Source organism: Pelodiscus sinensis, chromosome 3, assembly GCF_052426305.1.
Source record: "Pelodiscus sinensis isolate ZL-2025 chromosome 3, ASM5242630v1, whole genome shotgun sequence".
In the NCBI taxonomy this organism is placed as follows: Eukaryota; Metazoa; Chordata; order Testudines; family Trionychidae; genus Pelodiscus; species Pelodiscus sinensis.
Window position 1 is genome coordinate 1824523 of NC_143054.1, and position 23939 is coordinate 1848461.

The 23939-nt window shown below is 56.5% G+C and overlaps 1 protein-coding gene across 11 annotated transcripts in view; it reads left to right on the plus strand.

Annotated features, from left to right (window-relative positions):
• Positions 1-23939, plus strand: part of DTNB (dystrobrevin beta) — a 321996-nt gene that overhangs the window by 282914 nt on the left and 15143 nt on the right. For 10 of the 11 annotated variants that reach the window (XM_075923216.2, XM_075923210.2, XM_075923214.2 and 7 more), the window contains 2 exons: positions 671-830; positions 7008-7097. In XM_075923216.2, the coding sequence (XP_075779331.1) occupies positions 671-830; positions 7008-7097 (250 nt within the window). Of the gene's footprint in view, positions 1-670; positions 831-969; positions 1069-7007; positions 7098-23939 lie in introns of those variants that run through there. The other variant, XM_075923213.2, reaches the window with a different exon arrangement.

A 23939-nucleotide genomic window follows, 5' to 3' on the forward strand; every position in this document is an offset into this window, starting at 1 on the left:
GCCAGTGGTCCCAGCCGCACCAGGAGCTGTGCGGGGAGGGGTAGCTCCGGCGAGGGCAGTGTGACGGCTCTTCCCTGCCTTCTTTGGCATTTCTACCGTGCACCTGGGCTTTAAGGTCACAGGCATGTGGCCCACCACGGAGGCTGGGCTCTGTGGGGAGGCGCCTGCGTTTCCCACGCGTGACGCTAGCTGTCTCCAAATCTGTCTGAAGAGTTCTGGGTGCCATTTACCAGCTCTGTGGCAGACGAGAGCGTCTCACGTAAGTCCTCCTGCTCGGCCGGCCGTGGCGGTCGGGAGACCCTGCACCTGCAGGCAGGCTGGTTGATAATTGCCACCACGCGGTTTCTTGCACTTGCCTTTGAAGCATCTGGCACCGGTCACTGTCCGAGCAAACCACTGGACTTTTCATCCTCCCTTTGGCTCTCCTGCACCTTGTCCGCTTTATCAGCATCCTCCTGGCCTGGTGCACTCCAGGGATGGGGCGGCTTTGGGGAGCTTGGATCTGGGCCTCGTCCAGTCGGAGGCTCGTGAGGGCTCCCGTTGGTACATCTGCGTGCCCAGGGCATGTTTGCATGAGGTGCCTGAGCTGCGTTCGGAACTGTTTACAAACGTTGATCCCGGATGCGTAAGTTACCGGTCTGCATACTCAGTGTCATGTTTCTCCTTGCAGGCTCAAGCAGCCGGCTCCCCGCGCTCCTCACCGACCCACGGAGCCAGTCACCCAATGCCGATGCCTGTCAGAGCCACTTCCGCTGGCTCTACCCCCACCCACACGCCGCAGGACTCCCTGGCAGGAGTCGGGGGAGAGGTGCAGGAAGCTTTTGCACAAGGTGAGTGTAGCGCCAGGCAAACCCTGCTATTGCCGCGCATTGCAGGGACTGCTCATGACACCAAGGGAATGCAGGGCTCGGGGGTGGATCAGTGCGGATATGCTTCCACAGCGGGCTGGAAGGATCCTTTTCTCTGCAGGGTGTGTGTGGCCTAATCCTTGCCTCCAGGTTTCTCAGCTGCCATGTTCTGCATGCGAGTAATTAGACACTTAAGCATTACCCAGCTGCCACAAATGAGGTAAGAAACGCCATGTCTCAGTGCTGTGAGCTGAGTCCAGAATGGGAGACCACTTACCAGAATGTGAGCCAGAGGGTGCAGGGAGGAACTGAACGGAAAGCACCGGGAAAAGATAAACAGCACTCTGGCCCTGAGCGCGCAGCAACCGTCGCCTCGCTGTAAGCTGATTGCTGGGTCAGAAAATGTTGAAGATGTGGATGACCAATCAGGAAGGGCTAAATTTGAATGTAGCCCTTACCCAGTGCGCAAAGCTGCCCACAGGCAGACACACCGGTAGAGACTAAGTGTCCAAGCCCCGTGGCGAGGGGAGAAGAGTAAACCCAACCAAAAGGTGAGAAATAAAAAGCCAAGCAGCAAACAGAATAGGAAGTACCATAGTGACACCCCTCCCCAGCACAGCTGTTCTGCGTGGAGCATGGTCAGGGTGCAGTCCCGCCTGTGGGGTGCCCGCTGGCGCCCAGAAACCAGTGGCTGCTGGGCTGACTCGCCCCTTCGGGCAGCGCCAGCGGGTAAGAGGGGGGCTCTGCCCACGAAAGCGTAGCCCAAGCTACTTTGTCAGTGTTCAAGTGGCCCAGGGTTCCACGTGTTTGCTGAAAGGGAACCCTCGAATCGTGTGCTGCTGTTGCAGTCTGCATTGTGATTAGGTGTAGTTAGTGCTGCCCAGTTGCACAGGTCCACAGTCAGCGTAAGGTCCATGCCCCGCTCTGTACTGGCTTTGGGTCCCCAGTGTGTCTGATCCTAGATGACGTGTGGGTTCCTGTGGGGCGTGGTTTGCCAGGGCAGCATGCCAGTCTCTGGGTGACATCATTGCTCAGGCCTGGGAAAAGGTCATTCCGAGAGGCGGTGGCTGATGTGTGCTTTTACTTCCCAGGACCTACGGGTGCGGGAGCCTACGCGGAGGCTCCTCCGGTTAGAGGAATCTCTATGGGCATCTGCTTGAGAGATGCCCGACCTCGTGGTGCCAGGGAAGTCTTCAGGCCATAAGTCACCTGGTGCCACAAAGGTCCAAAAGGTTGAAGAGACCCAGGGCACAGACGGCTGCTTGAGCTGAGTCCCAGCCACCGCCTCTTTCTCAGTGCTGAAGAGGAATAGAGGCTTCGTTCTCCTCTGTTGCAAGGAGGAAAGCAGCCCAGGTCTGAGGCTGGGACGTCAGGAGACTTGGCAGCAGGATATTCACCCTGCGGGGAGCCATCTCACTCCCACAGTACGAGGAATGGAGTGAGTCTTCCGTGCCATCTGCTCATCCTGAAGTGGAGCTTCTGGGCAGCAAGGGAATGCCGAGACCCTGGCTGCCGTTTGCTTACGTGCTTGTTCTCCTCTTTACCTCTTCTGCTTGTCCTGTTCCAGAATCCCCCTCGTTGCTTTCTCCCCACGAAAGCCAGGGATGGAGAGGGCGCCCAGGCAAGAAGGTCTGGCCATGATGGCTTCAGCCAGCGGCCTCCACTGCTCTTGTGGCCTTCTCCACACTGCGAACCCAGGGTGTCCTGTGCCTCAGGGCACTAGTGCGTGAGCATGAGCTGTTCTGGAGTTAAACTCCCAAGGCGCAAGTTCCCTGAGGCCAGCTGGAGGGAGCGTAGGGCCGTTCACCTGCTGGTGCAAGTGAAGTGCTCTCTCTGTATTTCTGCCTTGCCACGGCCCATGCCCATGTACGTGTGCTGGTTCCCCCAGGCACCGCTCAGAAAGACCAGGCCTTGGACGGGACGTGGCGAAAAGGCGTAATACCTTTGCTACCAGGAGGGCCCAGGGGAGCCTGCGAGCACCGGAGCACGGTCCGTCAGGGAAGAGCAGCACAGGCAGGTGACTGGAAAGAAGCACTGCCCCCAGCGCCCTGGAGCACTGTCACTGGCTCCTGTGACAGACACCGACCACGGGGCGAGCTGCACGTCGGAGCAGCACACAGCTCTGCCTCAGGCACGCAGCCCGTGGCCGTGCTGCTGGGCTCTGTCTGCCGGCCGTGCGACGGAGCCTCACGGGGCACTATGGGATTTCGATGTGAGCGTGCGGATCACTGTGTTGTCCCCACATGCTGTGCACAGTGGCCACGTGAGGGTCTCTTGAATACTCCTGCTTCACTGATTCTCTTTCGGCTACTCATGTGCCTGTGAGATTGGGGGGTTAGAGGTAGTGGCTCTGTCCTGGTATTTCAGATGCTCCCCTCTGGGAGACCTCCGCAGGGGTCGCTCCCCTCTTGTCAAGGGGGGCTACTCCAGCGACCAGCAGCACTTCACTGACCATGGCCCTTCACAGTGCAGTCCCAGCTGAGGAATTTCCTTGAGAGCACACAGACCTGGTGTGATGGATCAGGCCGGGTCTGGGCACAGCTGAGGGCGTCCGCTCAGAGCAAATTGCTCACACTCGGGGCTGCTTACAGCCCCAGACTGGAGACCTTCCCAAACAGGCCACACACCAGTCCCACAGAGCGCTTCAGCTGCCCATCCGGCCAGCCAGACGCCTCACGAGCAAAACCCCTCAGACACCCCAGCTCTCCCTGTGCCCCAATCAGCCCTGGGCCTAACACAGGTGAGGGGTTATAGAACCCAATCTCACCTACCTCGGACGGGTTCTTCCAGTCCCAGGAAACCAGCCACAGGTCCCAGGTCAATTTACCCTCTGGATCTTACCCACAAGACCACGCCGAGCCAATCCTTTAGAATCTAAAGGCTTATTACTGAAAGAAAGAAAAGCCTGAGAGTGAGGCTGTTAAAGGATAGTACGTTACATGCATCGAATCTCCCAGTTCTCGATTCAGGCTCTAGCAGAGATGTTACAGCTGCTGGCTTAAAAGTCTCTGGTTACATCCTACATCAGGATGGGTCCACGGTTCTTCCCGGCTCGTTGTTCCCTGCAAGGCTGCGTCTGGGATCAGGAGCTGAGCAGAAGACCTAGATGGAGGGGCCACATGGCACTTATATCCCTCCTGGCATCTCCTTTGCTGCAGCAGGTCACCTGGCCAGTGGCCTGTCCCTGTGTCCCTGCTGGTAGCCCTTAGGTATCAGTCCCACGCCTGAGGTGTGTCCTGGCACCTAGAGATTCGTTGCCCCCTTGCTAACTGCCATAGCCGCTGGCTGAGCTTTCCTTGCCCGTTGCTCAGCCACAGAGAAGTTTCCAGCCTCCCTGCAGAGTGCATGTTTCTGACCCCACACACAGACATGACAGCGAGTCAGGACCAGCACCTACAGAGCCAGTGGAGCAGAAGCTGTCATGTGACATCGCACATGGCCCCCTTTGTATACACTTTGGGGCAAACACCGCCCCAAGGGTGCAGCAATGCTCTTTAGAATCCAATCATGTGACACCGGTGACGGCTGTTTGCCTAAAAGGGACATGGGCAGGGGCCCGGCTCTCGCGCCAAACTCCGTCTCGGGAGGCGCCGCCCAGCGAGAGCAACGGGATTCCCGCCCCGTGGGCAGGGGAAGGGGCCCTGGGGCTCCTCCGGCACCGTCTGCGCTCCCGCCCCTCCCGCCAGGAGCAGCTCCGCTCTGAGCGGGGCCCGGAAGGGCTGACGGCCCAGCCCAGGGCAAGCGCCAGAGACGGGTCAGACAGCAGCTTGTCCACCCCCCACACGCCTGCACCAGGCACCCAGCTGTGGGGGGGGGGGTCGCTTGTTCCCTTCACACCCCCCTCCCGGCCTCTTCCTCCTGCACCAGCAACCCCCAGATGGGAGATGCCAAAGGCCGGGCCCAGCGAGCCCTGGGGTGAGACCTGAGGGGTAAATCGCCCTGGGACTGGGGCTGCTCCTTTGGCACGGGGAGAGCCTATCCGGAGTCGGGGGGAGGGTTAGAACCTCTCCCCTGTGTGAGGGGGGGCTGGGGGGGGCACAGGGAGCACTAGGGTGTCTGAGGGGAGGTGGGGGATGGGTTATAACCTCTCCCGTGTGTGAGGGGGGCTGGGGGGCACAGGGAGCACTGGGGTGTCTGAGGGGAGGTGGGGGATGGGTTACAACCTCTCCCCTGTGTGAGGGGGGGCTGGGGGGCACAGGGAGCACTGGGGTGTCTGAGGGGAGGTGGGGGATGGGTTACAACCTCTCCCCTGTGTGAGGGGGGGCTGGGGGGCACAGGGAGCTCTGGGGTGTCTGAGGGGAGGTGGGGGATGGGTTACAACCTCTCCCCTGTGTAAGGGGGGCTGGGGGGGCACAGGGAGCACTGGGGTGTCTGAGAGGAGGTGGGGGGATGGGTTACAACCTCTCCCCTGTGTAAGGGGGGCTGGGGGGGCACAGGGAGCACTGGGGTGTCTGAGAGGAGGTGGGGGGATGGGTTATAACCTCTCCTCTGTGTAAGGGGGACTGGGGGGCACAGGGAGCACTGGGGTGTCCGAGGGGAGGTGGGGGAAGGGTTAGAACCTCTCCCCTGTGTGAGGGGGGCTGGGGGGGCACAGGGAGCACTGGGGTGTCTGAGAGGAGGTGGGGGGATGGGTTACAACCTCTCCCCTGTGTGGGGGGGACTGGGGGGGCACAGGGAGCACTGGGGTGTGTGAGGGGAGGTGGGGGATGGGTTATAACCTCTCCCCTGTGTAAGGGGGGCTGGGGGGCACAGGGAGCACTGGGGTGTCTGAGAGGAGGTGGGGGGATGGGTTAGAACCTCTCCCCTGTGTAAGGGGGGCTGGGGGGGGCACAGGGAGCACTGGGGTGTCGGAGGGGAGGTGGGGGATGGGTTATAACCTCTCCCCTGTGTAAGGGGGGCTGGTGGGGCACAGGGAGCACTGGGGTGTCGGAGGGGAGGTGGGGGGATGGGTTATAACCTCTCCCCTGTGTAAGGGGGGCTGGGGGGCACAGGGAGCACTGGGGTGTGTGAGGGGAGGTGGGGGATGGGTTATAACCTCTCCCCTGTGTGAGGGGGGCTGGGGGGCACAGGGAGCACTGGGGTGTGTGAGGGGAGGTGGGGGATGGGTTATAACCTCTCCCCTGTGTGAGGGGGGCTGGGGGGCACAGGGAGCACTGGGGTGTGTGAGGGGAGGTGGGGGATGGGTTATAACCTCTCCCCTGTGTAAGGAGGGGCTGGGGGGCACAGGGAGCACTGGGGTGTGTGAGGGGAGGTGGGGGATGGGTTATAACCTCTCCCCTGTGTGAGGGGGGCTGGGGGGCACAGGGAGCACTGGGGTGTGTGAGGGGAGGTGGGGGATGGGTTATAACCTCCCCCCTGTGTGAGGGGGGCTGGGGGGCACAGGGAGCACTGGGGTGTCTGGGGGAGGTGGGGGATGGGTTATAACCTCCCCCCTGTGTGAGGGGGGCTGGTGAGCACAGGGAGCACTGGGGTGTCTGAGGGGAGGTGGGGGACGGGTTAGAACCTCCCCCCTGTGTGAGGGGGGCTGGTGAGCACAGGGAGCACTGGGGTGTGTGAGGGGAGGTGGGGGATGGGTTATAACCTCTCCCCTGTGTAAGGGGGGGCTGGGGGGCACAGGAGAAGCTGAAGGGCTGAGGGGAGGTGGGGGAGGGGTTAGAACCTCTCCCCTGTGTGAGGGGGGCTGGGGGGCACAGGAGAAGCTGAAGGGCCGAGGGGATTGCTTGGGTGACTTCTTGCTGGCAAAGAGCCGTGCTCGGGGTGGCTGGTTTGGTGCCTAGTGGTGAGGACCCCAGGCCTGGGCTGGAAGCCGGCCTGGTTCTGAGCAATTCGCCCTGACTTGGCCCTCTGAGCGGTGCCCCCGGAGCCAGGCCTGGCGCACAGTGTAACAGTGCAGGGCTGGGCAGACAGTCGTTAGCCGCTCCAGGCCAGCTGAGAAATGGTCCCTAGCCCAGAATGTTTGAATGGGCTCTCCCACCACGGGCGCCCTGCAGGCGAAGGCGAGCGTTGGGAGTTCAGCTATTCCATTCCCGAGCGAGGAAGGAGTCGCTCACTGTGCCTGGCCGGGAACATCCGACCGAGCAGCCTGTCGTACGCAGCTTGGGAAGCAAGTCCAATATCTGCCAGCAGTTTTCATTTTCTTTTCCTCTCTCACTTTCCTAGGTACAAGGAGAAACCTCCATAACGATTTACTGGTAGCAGCGGATTCAATTACAAATACAATGTCATCTTTGGTGAAGGAGCTTCATTCGGGTGAGAGAATTAATCTGTGACATACCTGTAACCGCCAGACTCCAAGTGAGCCGCGCTAGGAGTGCCACAGCCAGGGGTAGGACTGAGCTGAGAAGCGTCGGTGCCATCCAGAAAGGAAATCTAAGGCTCAGTTTGCCAGAGTTCGGTCATTTTTGACAGGAGCAGCTCTTTAAAGACGTGCGCTTAGGAGGGAGAGGTGGTTTTGAGTGAGTTCAAACTGGTCCTTAAGGACTCTGTAGTATTTATCACAGCAATTTGGAGAGCACTTAGACGAATCCCCATTAGGGAGCTCCAGACATGGGTATAAAATTAAAATATCCGTTTGGCTCAAGGGAAGCTCGGGGATTAAGCAGCAGCGCGAGACGTGCCTTTGGTAAGAGCAGCGAGAGCGCCCTCGGAGCAGAATATTGCACCACAACAACGTGCAGCCTTGCCGAGAGAGACCCGCCCCAGGCTCTCAGCGCGCTGCCTGTGAGAAGCTGCCTTGCCACCATTTGGCAAAGGGCCTTCTGCTTTTAGGAGTAAGGACAGAGTCTGCCTGCAGCTCTTCCTACGGGACGAGTGGCCCCGCCTCTGCTTGGCACAGTGCGAGGTAATGGCGGCCCCGTGACTAAATCTGCAAGCACCCTTGTTTTGGGATAGCTTGGCCGAGGGGCAAAACTCCATATGGCAGCCCTGGCTCCGGGCAGCATGGCCTAGTGGCCAGAGTCAATACACTGGCTTTCTTCAGTGGGCAGTGGCTAGTTGGGGGGGCTGCCACCTGGAGAGGGGGATCCAGACCCAGCTCACAGCCCTGTCGGTGGAAAATATGCCCGCCCTGGGTAAGGACATTTATCCAAAACACACGGGTGCCCACGGCACAGTAACTAGTCCCCGTGCGACGTCCCATGTGTTCCTGATGCACCGTCCCCACGGCCGAGGGGCTCTGGCGCCTCCGTCAGTGCAGCGCCCAGCATCCTCCAGAGTCTGTCCCTGCTTGCACCGCCGGGGCTTCCGCAGCACCTCCTCCCTTTCGGCCGAGCTGCTCCCTTGGATCGCCAGGCTCCCGCCAGAGCAGCCCAGGGAGGCCGCGGGGTGGGGCAGGTGCACCCTCCCAGATCTCCCTGCCAGGGGACGCTTTACTTCTGAGCAGTGTGCTCACTCACCCAGAGCTGCCCCTCGGCTGGGGCACGCCTGTGGCACTAGTGAAGTGCCGTGTATTCCAGCAGCCCCCTAGTGCTGCTCCAGCCCTTCAAGGGACGTCCCTACGGCTGCCCGTGCCAGGGGCTGTGCCCTGTGCCTCTAGTTGGTTGTAGCTTGTTTTCCTGCCAGAGCCACAGACAGAGCCCAGCAGCACGGCCATGGGCTGCGTGCCTGAGGCAGGAGCTGTGTGCTGCTCCGACGTGCAGCTCGCCCCGTGGTCGGTGTCTGTCACAGGAGCCAGTGACAGTGCTCCAGGGCGCTGGGGGCAGTGCTTCTTTCCAGTCACCTGCCTGTGCTGCTCTTCCCCGACGGACCGTGCTCCGGTGCTCGCAGGCTCCCCTGGGCCCTCCTGGTAGCAAAGGTATTACGCCTTTTCGCCACGTCCCGTCACACATGTGTGTGCATGTGTGAGTGTGTGCACACGTGTGAGAGTATGTGTGTGCGTCCAAGGCCTGGTCTTTCTGAGCGGTGCCTGGGGGAACCAGCACACGTACATGGGCGTGGGCCGTGGCAAGGCAGAAATACAGAGAGAGCACTTCACTTGCACCAGCAGGTGAACGGCCCTACGCTCCCTCCAGCTGGCCTCAGGGAACTTGCGTCTCTAGGCATGGACGTGAGAACAGTGCACTGCCTAGTACACGCCGGCAGCACGCACACACTCTCACATGCGCGCACTCTGCCCATCTCACGGCGGCAGTGGAAGCGAAACAAGCACTGTGCGCTCCGCATGCGCACACACGCACACAAGCGCACAGGTATGCACACATACACGCACACATATGCGCATGCACACACTCCCACGTGCGTGCACTACCCAATGCACACTGGCAGTGATGGCAAAACGAGCATTATGCATTCCGCACGCATGGACACACACACATACTCTCACACGTGTGCACACACTCACACATGCACACACACACGCACACTCTGCCCATCTCACGCTGGCAGTGGTGGCGAAACTAGCACTGTGTGCTCCACTCACGCACTCACAAGTACACAGGCACACACACGCAGGCATGTACACATACACGCACACACATGCACGTGCACACACTTTGCCCATCTCACGCAGGTGGGGTGGTGAAACGAGCACTGCACTACACACGAGCGTGCACACTTATGCACACTCGCACACACACTCATACATTCTGCCTATCTCACCCCAGTAGTGGCAGCGAAACGAGCACCGTACGCTCCACACGAACACTGTACGCTCCACATGCACACTCACACAAGCGCGTGCGCGCGCACACATCCATGCATGCACTCTGGCTCTGAGGTGCAGTTCCAGCAGTACCTCTACACAGCTTCCCTCAGGTCTAGACTAAGGGTTAGCTGCACAGTGGATGACAGGAAAACAAGCTACAACCAACTTCTGTCCCTCTTCTTCCATCCTGTTGAGCAAAGAACCAACCACCGTTCTGTGGGATGTTCTGTTGACCCCTTTCTGGGACAGCTCCACCTGAGACTGCCGAGGGCCCAGGTTTGAATGCTGCTCCTCCTGCCAAAGCAATCCCTGCTTTGGACGGACATTCCCAGCATGCCCGCTGCTTGGGGGAGCCACACGGATCCCAGAAGCGCTTCCATGCCCCCGCTTTAAGGCCTGTGCAAGGAAAGTGCGGGAAATGAAATCTCTCAGGCCTTAGACCTGGGGCCACAACCTCCCGCTCTTCAGTTGCCTGTAATCACCAGCTCTGATGGCGAAACACCACCACGCCCACTCCTCAGCCTGCCTGGGCGCATTGATTTTGTACCAAGATGAGGAGCAATTCGGGCCTGCTGTCTCTGAAGCCGTCCCATGGCATAAATCGCTCTCCAGGCATCCTTGGACTCAGCACACCCAGCGGTGAGATCCATTGCACCCGTCATAGTAATGCAAGGGGCCTCTTGGCCCCACCTGGCTGGATCGACAAGGGAGCTCCCCTTCGAGGGCCCAAACCTGTTTGCCGGTAGGACACAAGCACCTTATGACACGTGCCCCCCCCCCCAGCCTTTTCAAGAACAAGAGCATTCTAAGACCACATCCTACATTTCTCTCTCAAGTCGCTTCATTCCACCCGAGCCAAACCATCCCTCAGCCCTGGCCCTGGCCCTGTCCCAGGCTCCGGATGTCAGAAGGGCGCAGGCTTTTCTCTCACATGGACTAAACCATCCAAGAAGGCACCAGCGCTGTTTCTCCCCACTACTGAAAGATCTGAAGGAGACGCTCTTGCTAACTAGACTCTCTCCAAATGGATTTCACCCTGCAATTGTCTGCTGCTGCCCATGTGAGCAACCACTCCCTAGGGGTTCAAAGGCATTCTGCCAGTTTGCTCTGTACATCGTAGCCTCCCTTTAAAATTATTATTCGGCACGGCCATGTGGAAAGCAGCCCCTGGGCATACGCCCATACAATAGAACCTTAGAGTTAGGAACACCAGGTGTGAGCTAACTAGTCAACCTCACACCGCGTGTGGAGCTGGAAGTACAGTCAGGCCAAGACAGCATAGTACCATGGCAAATGTAAACCATTGCAAAATAAAGGGAGCAGGGTCGTCTTCAGCACGGTGAAGTTTTGTCGCTGTGTCAAGTCAATGTTCCGCTGCAGACTTTTCAAAAGCAACCGTGAGGTTCTGCTCCGAATTGGGAGCGTTTCAGAGCTGGGCACACCCTCCGTTCCCGCGGGGTTTGCAACGGCGGGGTCTCGGGAACGTTCAGTCAGCACTGCATGGTGGAGCAGGACACAGCGTCTGCCACAGTCTTGAGATACGTGGGCTCATCACGGATCACAGAGCTAACTCCACAGCCCTGCCTTGCCACGGAGGGACACTGCTCCGTGGTCACCGGGAGTGGAGCCCCCAGGGACAGCCCTCGGGGAAGGTCCCGCTCCTGAGGTTCCTCACAAGGTGCCGTTTGTGGCGGCTCCCCCACCCCCACTTCGGAGTTCTAGCAAGTGCTCTGGAGTCGAGAAGGACTCCGGAGTGGGACATAAAGCCTTCTAAATACCCCAAGAGGAGGGACTCTCTCGCTCTCTCTCGCTCTCTCTCTCTCTCATTCCAAGAGGAGGGACTCTCTCTCTCGCTCTCTCTCTCTCACTCCAAGAGGAGGGACTCTCTCTCTCTCGCTCTCTCGCTCTCATTCCAAGAGGAGGGACTCTCTCGCTCTCTCGCTCTCTCTCTCTCATTCCAAGAGGAGGGACTCTCTCTCTCGCTCTCTCGCTCTCATTCCAAGAGGAGGGACTCTCTCGCTCTCTCTCTCTCTCGCTCTCTCTCTCTCACTCCAAGAGGAGGGACTCTCTCTCTCGCTCTCTCGCTCTCACTCCAAGAGGAGGGACTCTCTCTCTCGCTCTCTCGCTCTCACTCCAAGAGGAGGGACTCTCTCTCTCGCTCTCTCGCTCTCACTCCAAGAGGAGGGACTCTCTCTCTCGCTCTCTCGCTCTCACTCCAAGAGGAGGGACTCTCTCTCTCTCACCCCAAGAGGAGGGACACACTCTCTCTCTCTCTCTCGCTCTCTCTCTCTCACCCCAAGAGCAGGGACACACTCTCTCTCTCTCTCTCTCTCTCTCTCTCTCTCTCACCCCAAGAGGAGGGACACACTCTCTCTCCGTCTCTCTCTCTCTCTCTCTCTCACTCCAAGAGGAGGGACACACTCTCTCTCCATCTCTCTCTCTCTCTCTCTCTCTCTCTCTCCCCCAAGAGGAGGGACACACTCTCTCTCTCTCTCTCTCTCTCTCTCTCTCTCTCTCTCTCTCTCTCTCTCCAAGAGGAGGGACACACTCTCCGTCTCTCTCTCTCTCTCTCTCTCCCCCAAGAGGAGGGACACACTCTCTCTCTCTCTCTCTCTCTCTCTCTCTCTCTCCAAGAGGAGGGACACACTCTCCGTCTCTCTCTCTCTCCCCCAAGAGGAGGGACACACTCTCTCTCCATCTCTCTCTCTCTCTCTCCCCCAAGAGGAGGGACACACTCTCTCTCCCTCTCTCTCTCTCCCCCCCCCAAGAGGAGGGACACACTCTCTCTCCATCTCTCTCTCTCTCTCTCTCTCACCCCAAGAGGAGGGACACACTCTCTCTCCATCTCTCTCTCTCTCTCTCTCTCTCTCACCCCAAGAGGAGGGACTCTCTCTCTCTCTCTCTCTCTCTCTCTCTCTCTCTCTCTCTCTCTCTCTCTCTCTCCAAGAGGAGGGACACTCTCTCCGTCTCTCTCTCTCTCTCTCTCTCCCCCAAGAGGAGGGACACTCTCTCTCTCTCTCTCTCTCTCTCTCTCTCTCACCCCAAGAGGAGGGACACTCTCTCCGTCTCTCTCTCTCTCTCTCTCTCTCCCCCAAGAGGAGGGACACACTCTCTCTCTCTCTCTCTCTCTCTCTCTCACCCCAAGAGGAGGGACACACTCTCCGTCTCTCTCTCTCTCTCTCTCTCCCCCAAGAGGAGGGACACACTCTCTCTCCATCTCTCTCTCTCTCTCTCCCCCAAGAGGAGGGACACACTCTCTCTCCCTCTCTCTCTCTCCCCCCCCCAAGAGGAGGGACACACTCTCTCTCCATCTCTCTCTCTCCCCCCCCCAAGAGGAGGGACACACTCTCTCTCCATCTCTCTCTCTCTCTCTCTCTCTCTCACCCCAAGAGGAGGGACACTCTCTCTCTCTCTCTCTCTCTCTCTCTCTCTCTCTCTCTCCAAGAGGAGGGACACACTCTCTCCGTCTCTCTCTCTCTCTCTCTCTCCCCCAAGAGGAGGGACACTCTCTCCGTCTCTCTCTCTCTCTCTCTCTCTCCCCCAAGAGGAGGGACACTCTCTCCGTCTCTCTCTCTCTCTCTCTCTCCCCCAAGAGGAGGGACACACTCTCTCTCCATCTCTCTCTCTCTCTCCCCCCCCCCCCAAGAGGAGGGTCTCTCTCTCTCTCTCTTTCACCCCCCCCCCCCCAAACAATGCACAGGTAAAAAGGGTGGCTTTGGCCTGGTGCCATAACAGTGCCAGCATTGGCATCAGGCAAATGTCTCAGGGGAGGGAATTCCAAAGGCTGACCAGGACCTCTTCCACATACATAAGAGCGGCCAGACAGGGACAGACCAACGGTCCGTCCAGCCCAGGGTCCTGTCCGCCACAGTGGCCAATGGCAGGTGCCCCAGAGGGAGGGATCACAACAGAGACTCCTCACGTGATCCCTCCCCTGTCACCCACCTCCAGACAAACAGAGGCCAAGGACACCATTCCTACCCAGCCTGGCCAATAGCCACTGATGGACCTAACCTCCATGAATCTATCTAGCTCTTTTTTGAACCCTGTTAAAGTTCTAGCCTTCACCGCATCCTCTGGCGAGGAGTTCCGCAGGTTGACTGTGCGCTGAGTGAAAAAAACTCCCTTTTGTTTGTTTTAAACCTGGCTATGTATTCATTTCATTTGGTGACCCCCCCCCAGTTCCTATATTATGGGAACAAGTAAATAACTTTTCCTTATTCAATTTTTCCACATCAGTCATGATTTTATAGACCTCTATCCTATCCCCCCTCAGTCTCCTCTTTTCTATGCTGAAAAGTCCCAGTTTTTTAATCTCTCTTCATATGGGACACATGCCAAAACCCTCGTCATTTTTGTTTCCCTTCTCAGAACCTTTTCCAATATCTCTTTTTTGAGGTGAGGCGACCACATCTGTACGCAGTATTCCAGATGTGGGCGTCCCATGGTTTTACACAGGGGCAGTCAGCTACTCTGTCTTAGTCTCTATCCCTTTTTTAATTATTCCTAACATTCTATTTGCTTTTTGCCTGGGTGGATGGTTTCAGAGAACTATCCGCAGTGACGCCAAGATCTCTCACTCGAGTAGCTGTCGCTAACTTAGCCGCCATCGTATTGTACATGTAGTTGGGATGATTGTTTCCAATGGCATTACTTCACATTTGTCAACATTCCATTTCATTTGCCATTTTGTTGCCCCATCACTTAGTTGGGTGAGATCTTTGTGAAGCTCTTCTCAGTCTGCTTTGGTCTTAACGATCTTGAGCAGTTTGTTGTCGTCTGCAAACTTTGCCACCTCCCTGCTTACCCCTTTCTCCAGATCATTTATAAAGAAGATGCACAGGATTGGTCCCAGGAGAGACCCTTAGGGAACCCCGCTAGTTACCTCTCTCCATCTGAAAACTGACCATTTATTCCTACCTTTTCTTTCCTGTCTTTTAACCATGACCTTGTCACAGGCTTTCTGGAATTCTAAGTACACTACATCCACTGGATCCCCCTTTGTCCACACGTTTGTTAACCCCCTCAAAAAACTCTGATAGGTTAGTAAGGCAGGATTTCCCTTTATAGAAACCATGTTGACTTTCCCCCAACAAATAATATTAATCCATGTGTCTGACAATTTTATTCTTTACTATAGTTTCAACTAATTTGCCCAGTACTGACGTTAGACTTACTGGTCTGTAATTGCCAGGATCATCTCTAGAGCCCTTTTTAAATATTCATATCACATTAACTATCTTCCAGTCATTAGGTACAGAAGCTGATCTAGGTTACTGTGACGGACCAGGCCGTGTCTGGGCACAGCTGAGGGCGTCCGCTCATGGCGAATTGCTCAAATCCGGGGCTCCTTACAGCCCCCAGACTGGATACCTCTCCAAACAGGCCGCAAGCCAGTCCCACAGAGCACTTCAGCAGCCTGCCTGAAGCCTCACGAACAAAACCCCTCCGATGCCCCAGCAATATCCATGCCCCAGATGGCCCCGGGCCTCATACACAGGTGGGAGGTCCTAGCACCCAATCCCACCTACCCCGAACAAGTTCTGTCCGGTTCCAAGAAACCAGCCGCAGATCCCTGGTCAATTTACCCTCTGGACCTTACCCACAAATCACGCTGAGCCAATCCTTTAGCATCTAACTACTAAAGGTTTATTACCACAAGAAAGAAAAGCATGAGAGTGAGGTTGTTAAAGGATAGTACATTACATGCACCGAATCTCCCAGTCCTCGATGCAGGCTATAGCAGAGATGTTACAGCTGCTGACTCAAAAGTCCTTGTTGCACATCCTAGGATCAGGATGGGTCCACAGTTCTTCCTGGCTCTTCGATCCCTGCACTGCTGCCTCTGGGATGAAGTGCTGAGCTGAGTACAAAAAATGGAGTCCACCAAATGGCCTCTTTATACCTCCTTCCTGGCCTCTTCTTGGCTGCAGCAGGTCACCTGGCCAGCGGCCTATCCCTGTGCTCCCTGCTGGCAGCCCTCAGTCTTTAGGTGTGTCCTTGGCCCATTGAGTGCCATTGTCCCACAGGGCCTCGTTAATTAGCATATCCATAGGCCGGGCTCTTCCCAATGCTCAACCACATGCAGAGAAATATTCAGTATCCACACAGATTACAGATTCCTACCTACATACACAGACATTATACAATCACATGACCAGCGTACACAGGATTAGCAGACAGTGAGCTTCTATTCAACACTCCACATGGCCCCCTTTTATACTATTTTTGGGGCCAACACCCCCATCAATGGGTGCAGCAGTGATCTGGCTGCTTCCTTCCAATTCGGTAACGTGACAGTTACAAACCACAGTTAATAGTTCCACAATTTCACATTTGAGTTCTTTCAGACTCTTGGGTGATGCCATCTGGTCCTGGTGACTTGTTACTATTAAGTTTATCATTTTTTTCTAAAACCTCCTGTAATGACACCTTAATCTGGGACAATTCCTCCGATTTGTCACTTACAAAGGATGAGTCAGGTTGGGAATCTCCCCAATATCCTCAGCCGTGAAGACTGAAACAAAGAATTCATTTAGTTTCTCTGCAATGACTTTATCATCTTTGAGTGCGCCTTTAGCATCTCGATCATCCAAGGGCCCCCCTGGTTGGTTAGATGGCTTCTTGCTTCTGATGTACTTAAACAACATTTTGCTATTACGTTTTGAGTTTTTGGCTAGCTGTTGTCCTAACTCCTTTTTGGCTTTTCTTGTTTTACATTTAATTTGACATTTTATGCTCCTTTCTATTTTCCTCACTAATATTTGACTCCCACTTTTTAAGGGATGTCTTTTTATCTGTCACTTGGTTGTTAAGCCACAGTGGCACTTTTTTGGTTCTCTTACTGTGTTTTTTAATTTGGGGTGTATGTCAGCCTTACCTCCATAAGTGGAAGAACACAGAGCAGAGCCTCTGCAGCTGACCTCAGTCCCCAGGCAGCCTTACAGGAGGAGATGGTCTTTCAAATACCCCAGTCCCAACCCATTTAGGGCTTTATAGATCATAACCAAGGTCTTGAATTGTGCCCGGAAACATACTGAAGCCAGTGCAGCTGCTGGAGCCCCGGCATAGCATCATAGAATACTAGGACTGGAAGGGACCTCAAGAGGTCATCGAGTCCAGTCCCCTTCCCTCATGGCAGGACCAAATACTGTCTAGACCATCCCAGATGGACATTTATCTAACCTACTCTTAAATATCTCCACAGATGGGGATTCCACAACCTCTCTGGGCAGTTTATTCCAGTGTTTGACCACCCTGCCAGTTAGGAACTTTTTCCTAATGTCCAACCAAAACCTCCCTTGCTGCAGTTTAAGCCCATTGCTTCTTGTTCTATCCTCAGAGGCCAAGATGAACAAGTTTTCTCCCTCCTCCTTATGACACCCTTTTAGATACCTGAAAACGGCTCTCATGTCCCCCCTCAATCTTCTCTTTTCTAAACTAAACAAATCCAATTCATAGACTCATAGACTTTAAGGTCAGAAGGGACCATTATGATCATCTAGTCTGACCCCCTGCACAGTGCAGGCCACAGAATTTCACCCACCCTTCCCAGAATAATCCTCTCACCTATATCTCAGATATTGAAGCCTTCAAATACTTTGAAGACCCCAAGATGCAGAGAATCCTCCAGCTGTGATCTGTACCCCATGCTTCAGTCTTCCCTAATAGGTCATGTTCTCTCGACCTTTCATCATTCTTGTTGCTCTTCTCCGGACCCTCTCCAATTTCTCCACATCTTTCTTGAAATGCGGTGCTCAGAACTAGACACAATACTCCAATTGAGGCCTAACCAGCGCAGAGTAGAGCGGAAGAATGACTTCTCGTGTCTTGCTCACAACACACCTGTTAATGCATCCTAGAATCATGTTGGCTTTCTTTGCAATAGCATCACGCTGCTGACTCATATTCAACTTGTGGTCCACTATAACCCCTAGATCCCTTTCTGCCATGCTCCTTCCCAGACTGTCGCTTCCCATTCTGTATGTGTGAAACTGATTGTTCCTTCCTAAGTGGAGCACTTTGCATTTGTCTTTATTAAACTTCATCCTGTTTACCTCTGACCATTTCTCCAATTTGTCCAGGTCATTTTGAATTATGACCCTGTTCTCCAGATTAGTTGCAACCCCTCCCAGCTTGGTATCATCTGCAAACTTAATAAGCGTACTTTCTATACCAATATCTAAATCGTTGATGAAGATATTGAACAGAGCCGGTCCCAAAACAGACCCCTGCGGAACCCCACTTGTTATACCTTTCCAGCAGGATTGTGAACCATTAATAACTACTCTCTGAGTACGGTTATCCAGCCAGTTATGTACCTGCCTTATAGTAGCCCCATCTAAGTTGTATTTGCCTAGTTTATTGATAAGATTATCATGCCAGACCGTATCACATGCCTTACTAAAGTCTAGGTATACCACATCCACCGCTTCTCCCTTATCCACCAGACTCATTATCCTATCACAGGAAGCTATCAGATTGGTTTGACACGATTTGTTCTTTTCACATCCATGCTGGCTGTTCCCTAGCACCTTGCCACTTCCCAAGTGTTTACAGATGATTTCCTTAATTACTTGCTCATTTATCTTCCCTGGCCCAGAAGTTAAACTAACTGGTCTGTAGTTTCCTGGGTCGTTCTTATTTCCCTTTTTATAGATGGGCAGGATTGGGACGGATTCTCAAGGAATGGATTTAGCACCGCTTCTTTCAAGGCGGCAGGAACTCTCCCCGATCTAAAGGGCAGCCCCCGCCCCCTCCCACTGCTTCAGGCTGTCCCTGCTCCTGCATTGTCCTCCTGCTACTAGGCTCCCGGGGCTCTCTGGTCCAGGAGCATGCATGGTCCTGCCAGACTAGGGCTGTTGTCGGACCAGCAAGTTCCGGTTTGGGGAAATGGAACCTGTCTTTTAAAACGTGGGCCCGGGGAAGGAATCGCTGCCTGCGGTAACTATGAGCTGCTGCTAAGATTTGTTACTAGAAGAGCTACGTACGGAGACGACCACCCCCGGGGAAAAGGAACTTGCCTTCTGCCCACGCTCCTTAACATAAGGAGCTCAGTAAAGTGAGCCTGGAGTTCACTTCCAGTGTCTGTCCTGTGTCCCTAGAGCCTCATGCGTCAGGGGCCGGCTTCAGCTGGCCATCTGCAGGGCTCAGGAAGGGCCACCCCCGCATATTCTGGGGAGGCTTTGGTCTTCTTTCTCGGACACATCATGGCGTCGGCGCCGCGGTGGAACGGAGCATCCTCCCACTCGCTGCTCTTTCCCACATGCTCAGGTCTGACGGATCGCCCTCCATGGAGTCGGGAAGGAATCCCCCCAGACCGGATTGGCAGGGCCTGTGGGGCTGTTTGGCTTCCTCTGCAGCATGTGGATGCAGGTCTCTCGTCGGGATTATCTAGCTCCAGCTCAGTCATGTCCCTGCCACTGCAGCCTCTGGGGCTCTGTGGTCCCTCCCTGAGACATGCACTAGCTAGTCTCTGGGGGGCTCCGATACTCTGGTGCCGTGTCGGGGGGGGCTGTGATTTGCAGGAGATCCGGCTGGACAGTCTGGTGGCCCCTTCTGTGATTCCACTTGCCCCATCAGCATGCACGTCCTTGTTGTCCCTGGGAGCCATAGCACGTGTGTTTCTTGGAACAGCTCCCTCCCCCCTCCCCCCCATGACTTCCATGAATGCGGAGGTCTCTCAGCACTCACAGGCTTAGGCTCCAGAGCAGAGAAGGGCTGGGGAACCTTTTCTGGGTCGGGGGATGCTGACCCACAGAAAAATCTGTTGGGTGAGGGGCAGTAGGGCTGGAGCGCCAGCATAGGCTCCCCAATGTCAGTACTTAACGTCAAGTTTTCTCCATAAAAGGGTGTCCAATTTCCTCCTGAGCAGATCTTATTCTTGGAGTGGGTGCAGGCCTGTCTTCTGCTCCCTTGTGCACTGCAAACTGGAGACGATTTGGCCCCGCAGTGCCCCTCAGCATGGCTTGCGTGCCCTGTACCTCCTGGGGCTCCTCTCGACACTGCCCTAACCCCTTCATTTCCTTTTTACCACCTGTGGCTTCAGTCCCAGTGTCTCCGTGGTTCCCTGCTGCGGCGCGGTTTGTGATTCAGTCTCTCATAGTGTTAGATTGGCCAGTTCAGTCCTGTGGCACCTTAGAGACCAACAAAACGTGCAGAATCAGGAGCTGTGCGGGTAAAACACATTCTGAAAGCTGGTGATTCTCTGTATTTTGTTAGTGTCTAAGGGGCCACAGCACCCTCCCTTGTTTTTAAAGTTACAGACTAACACAGCTCCCTCAGGACTTTGTGTCTTTCCAGAGCATTGGCCATCCCCACAGTGACCCACACGCTGCTTGTGCCTCGGCAAAATCCTCCTCAGAGAGCGGCGCAGTGTCTGCTGCTCTGCTGAGGATGCAGACTGCAAGAGCTCTTCAGCACCATTTACTGGCCAGGTTGTACGACCTGCCTTAGCCTCTCAGCTTCCTGGTATCCTCTGCCTCTGTGGGCGTTGGGGACAGACCCCTGGACTCTGATCGGGCATGAGCGCAGGAAAGAAGCCATCAGCACTGCCACATCCCGCCTAGAGGACTCCCCGAGTGGACGGGAGTGCCAGAAATGGAGGAGGGATTTATTCTCTTCATCCAGAGCAGGGCCTCCCTGTGGACCTCATTGGGAGAATCCTAGTGCCATGCCAGAGACTCCAGAGCCATCCTTGGGACTGCTCTCAAGTCAGGTATCCCCAGAAACACCAGCCGCATTGCTCTCAGTGCCATGGACTGGAAAGAGTTGCTGGCAGCTCAGGCTAGCGTTGCTAGCAGCCCTGGCGTTCCCGCTAACTCGGGACGTTGGTGAAGCTCCCGGGCCCGTTGCTGTCTCCCACTTTGGGGCAGAGATTTGCTTTCGGCTCCAGAACCAATGAAGGGGCAGGCTCCAGACAGAGCACTTCTGCACACTGGATCCATGCCAAAATTCCTCTCTCTCGGCGCTGTCTGCAAAACCCACCTGGGTACCAGCATCCTCGGGATCAGGAGTAGACTGATCAGTGGGGTCTGAATCCTGACCTCTCAGCACCGATAGGGGATCCCCCCTCTGGACCAGACCCCGTGTCTGCGGTGCCAGTCATACTACTGGGAAGTGCCAGCAGTGCCCGTCTGGCATGCATGTTGGCCAAACCGGACAGCCTCTGAATGGACACGACATCAGAACTGGTCACAGACAGGAGCCTGGAGGGGACATTGTAACCTGTCTGGTCACTCAGTCACGGATTTGAATGTAGCCAACCTTCTGCAAAGGAATTTCACTAGCCAGTTAGAGAGAGGGACGGCAGAACTGGAATTCATCTGCTAATTTGACACTGTTACCATGGGCTTGAATAAAGAGATTAACTGGTTAATGCATTACCAGGCCAGTTTCCCCTGCCTTATCTGCATTTTCACATGAGAAGCTATGAATGGGACACCACCAGCCCATTCCATTAGCTTCCTTAACGCGGGTCCTACAATTGACAGATACTACTTCTGCTGTTATATAGCTCTCGCATTCTGTTATTTCCACTCCAACTCATCTCACAAAGTGTCTTACCCACAAAAGCTCATGATTCTATATATTGTTGTTAGTCTCTCAGGGCCCAGCTACACAGCACGAGGGGCGGGAGTCGGGGGTAGCATCAGGCCGGTGTCACAGACCGGAGACAGACACACGCCGGGCTAGAACCACGAGGGGCGGGAGTCGCGGGTAGCGTCACGCCGGTGTCACTGACCGGAGACAGACACACGCCGGGCTAGAACCATGAGGGGCGGGAGTCACGGGTAGCGTCAGGCCGGTGTGACAGACCGGAGACAGACACACGCCGGGCTAGAACCACGAGGGGCGGGAGTCGGGGGTAGCGTCAGGCCGGTGTCACAGACCGGAGACAGACACACGCCGGGCTAGAACCACGAGGGGCGGGAGTCGGGGGTAGCGTCACGCCGGTGTCACTGACCGGAGACAGACACACGCCGGGCTAGAACCACGAGGGGCGGGAGTCGGGGGTAGCGTCACGCCGGTGTCACAGACCGGAGACAGACACACGCCGGGCTAGAACCACGAGGGGCGGGAGTCGCGGGTAGCGTCACGCCGGTGTCACTGACCGGAGACAGACACACGCCGGGCTAGAACCACGAGGGGCGGGAGTCGCGGGTAGCGTCAGGCCGGTGTGACAGACCGGAGACAGACACACGCCGGGCTAGAACCACGAGGGGCGGGAGTCGGGGGTAGCGTCAGGCCGGTGTCACAGACCGGAGACAGACACACGCCGGGCTAGAACCACGAGGGGCGGGAGTCGGGGGTAGCGTCAGGCCGGTGTCACTGACCGGAGACAGACACACGCCGGGCTAGAACCACGAGGGGCGGGAGTCGGGGGTAGCGTCAGGCCGGTGTGACAGACCGGAGACAGACACACGCCGGGCTAGAACCACGAGGGGCGGGAGTCGGGGGTAGCGTCAGGCCGGTGTCACTGACCGGAGACAGACACACGCCAAGCTAGAACCACGAGGGGCGGGAGTCGGGGGTAGCGTCAGGCCGGTGTCACAGACCGGAGACAGACACACGCCGGGCTAGAACCACGAGGGGCGGGCGTCGGGGGTAGCGTCAGGCCGGTGTCACTGACCGGAGACAGACACACGCCGGGCTAGAACCACGAGGGGCGGGAGTCGGGGGTAGCGTCAGGCCGGTGTCACAGACCGGAGACAGACACACGCCGGGCTAGAACCACGAGGGGCGGGAGTCGGGGGTAGCGTCAGGCCGGTGTCACAGACCGGAGACAGACACACGCCGGGCTAGAACCACGAGGGGCGGGAGTCGGGGGTAGCGTCAGGCCGGTGTCACAGACCGGAGACAGACACACGCCGAGCTAGAACCACGAGGGGCGGGAGTCGGGGGTACCGTCAGGCCGGTGTCACTGACCGGAGACAGACACGCCGGGCTAGAACCACGAGGGGCGGGAGTCGGGGGTAGCGTCAGGCCGGTGTCACAGACCAGAGACAGACACACGCCGGGCTAGAACCACGAGGGGCGGGAGTCGGGGGTAGCGTCAGGCCGGTGTCACTGACCGGAGACAGACACACGCCGGGCTAGAACCACGAGGGGCGGGAGTCGGGGGTAGCGTCAGGCTGGTGTGTCAGACCGGAGACCCAAGGAAGCACCGGGCTGGACTCAGGAGACAGAGTTGAAAGCAGGCTGGTGTTGAAGCCTGGATATCAGGAGACAAAGCAAAGTCCGGGTTTGCCGCAGAGCAGTCTGGTAAGTTGCCCACACACCTTCCTGAGGCAACCCCGAAGGTTCACTTTGGGCACTTGTCCCATGAGGGGGCAGTGCTGCCTGTGGCCCTCTACTCCCCACAGTGTTCCCGGGCTTCCGGGCACCCCGCTACTGGCTGCAGGTGTGGGCGCTAGTCCCCAGGTTCTGACACAGGCCTTCTTACCAGCAGCCAGATCTGTGTGGCACGGGCCAGCTCTGCTAGCCCCAGTAGCCAAGTGAACAGCCCAACAGTGTCCTGTCGCTTCCTAGGAGCCGGAGAGCGTCTGCTCACGGCCACACCCAACTTATGGACTGTCACGCAGTTAATGAGAGGGCACCGCAAGGATGCTGTAATCTACCCCAAGGAAACAGAACCTGAGACTGGATGCCATGGGAATAACGTGCCCTACTGCTTCTCTCCAGGCTGAATAACAAGCCAGCTCTCGGAGCGGCAAGTGATGCCTAAACTCGCATTGCCGGGAACTGCAGAGAAGTGTGAATTTGCTTGGCCGCGTGCTCACTTGCAGCAAGACCTCGCTACAGGCGACTCAAGCGAATGGCTGATCCTTCCAGCACAGTGACCACTGCAGTCTTCAAGAGCAAGGCATCTTGGCTGTTTCGTTCCAGGATAGCCCCTGGTATCCAGCACAGCCCTGGAAGTCTGCCCTTTGCTGCAGTGTGCGTTTTCTGAGACCGAGGAGGAGTTACCCTTTTGAAGGTTTGGACATGAGGCTCTGTTCTCTGGGGTTTATTTCCTTCCTCCCTCCAGGAAGTGTTAGTACCAGGCCCTCCAGCAGCATTCAGATTACTGTCACAAACAAGAACTACTGTCACCTCGTTCTCCTCGGTGATATTGTGCCTCTAGGGGACAGAAGTTTCAGACAAGAAGGTCATTTAACATTGCCACCAGCGAATCGTTCCCTCAGCCTTCTGCAGGAAACAACCTTAGGGCCTGTTTTCCAAGGACATCCTCAGCAACCAGCACTGATCTACCCGGCCCTTCCCAGGTTGGATCTACCCGGCCCTTCCCAGGTTGGATCTACCCGGCCCTTCCCGGACTGGATCTACCCGGCCCTTCCCGGACTGGATCTACCCGGCCCTTCCCGGACTGGATCTACCCAGCCCTTCCTAGGTTGGATCTACCCGGCCCTTCCTAGGTTGGATCTACCCGGCCCTTCTCAGGTTGGATC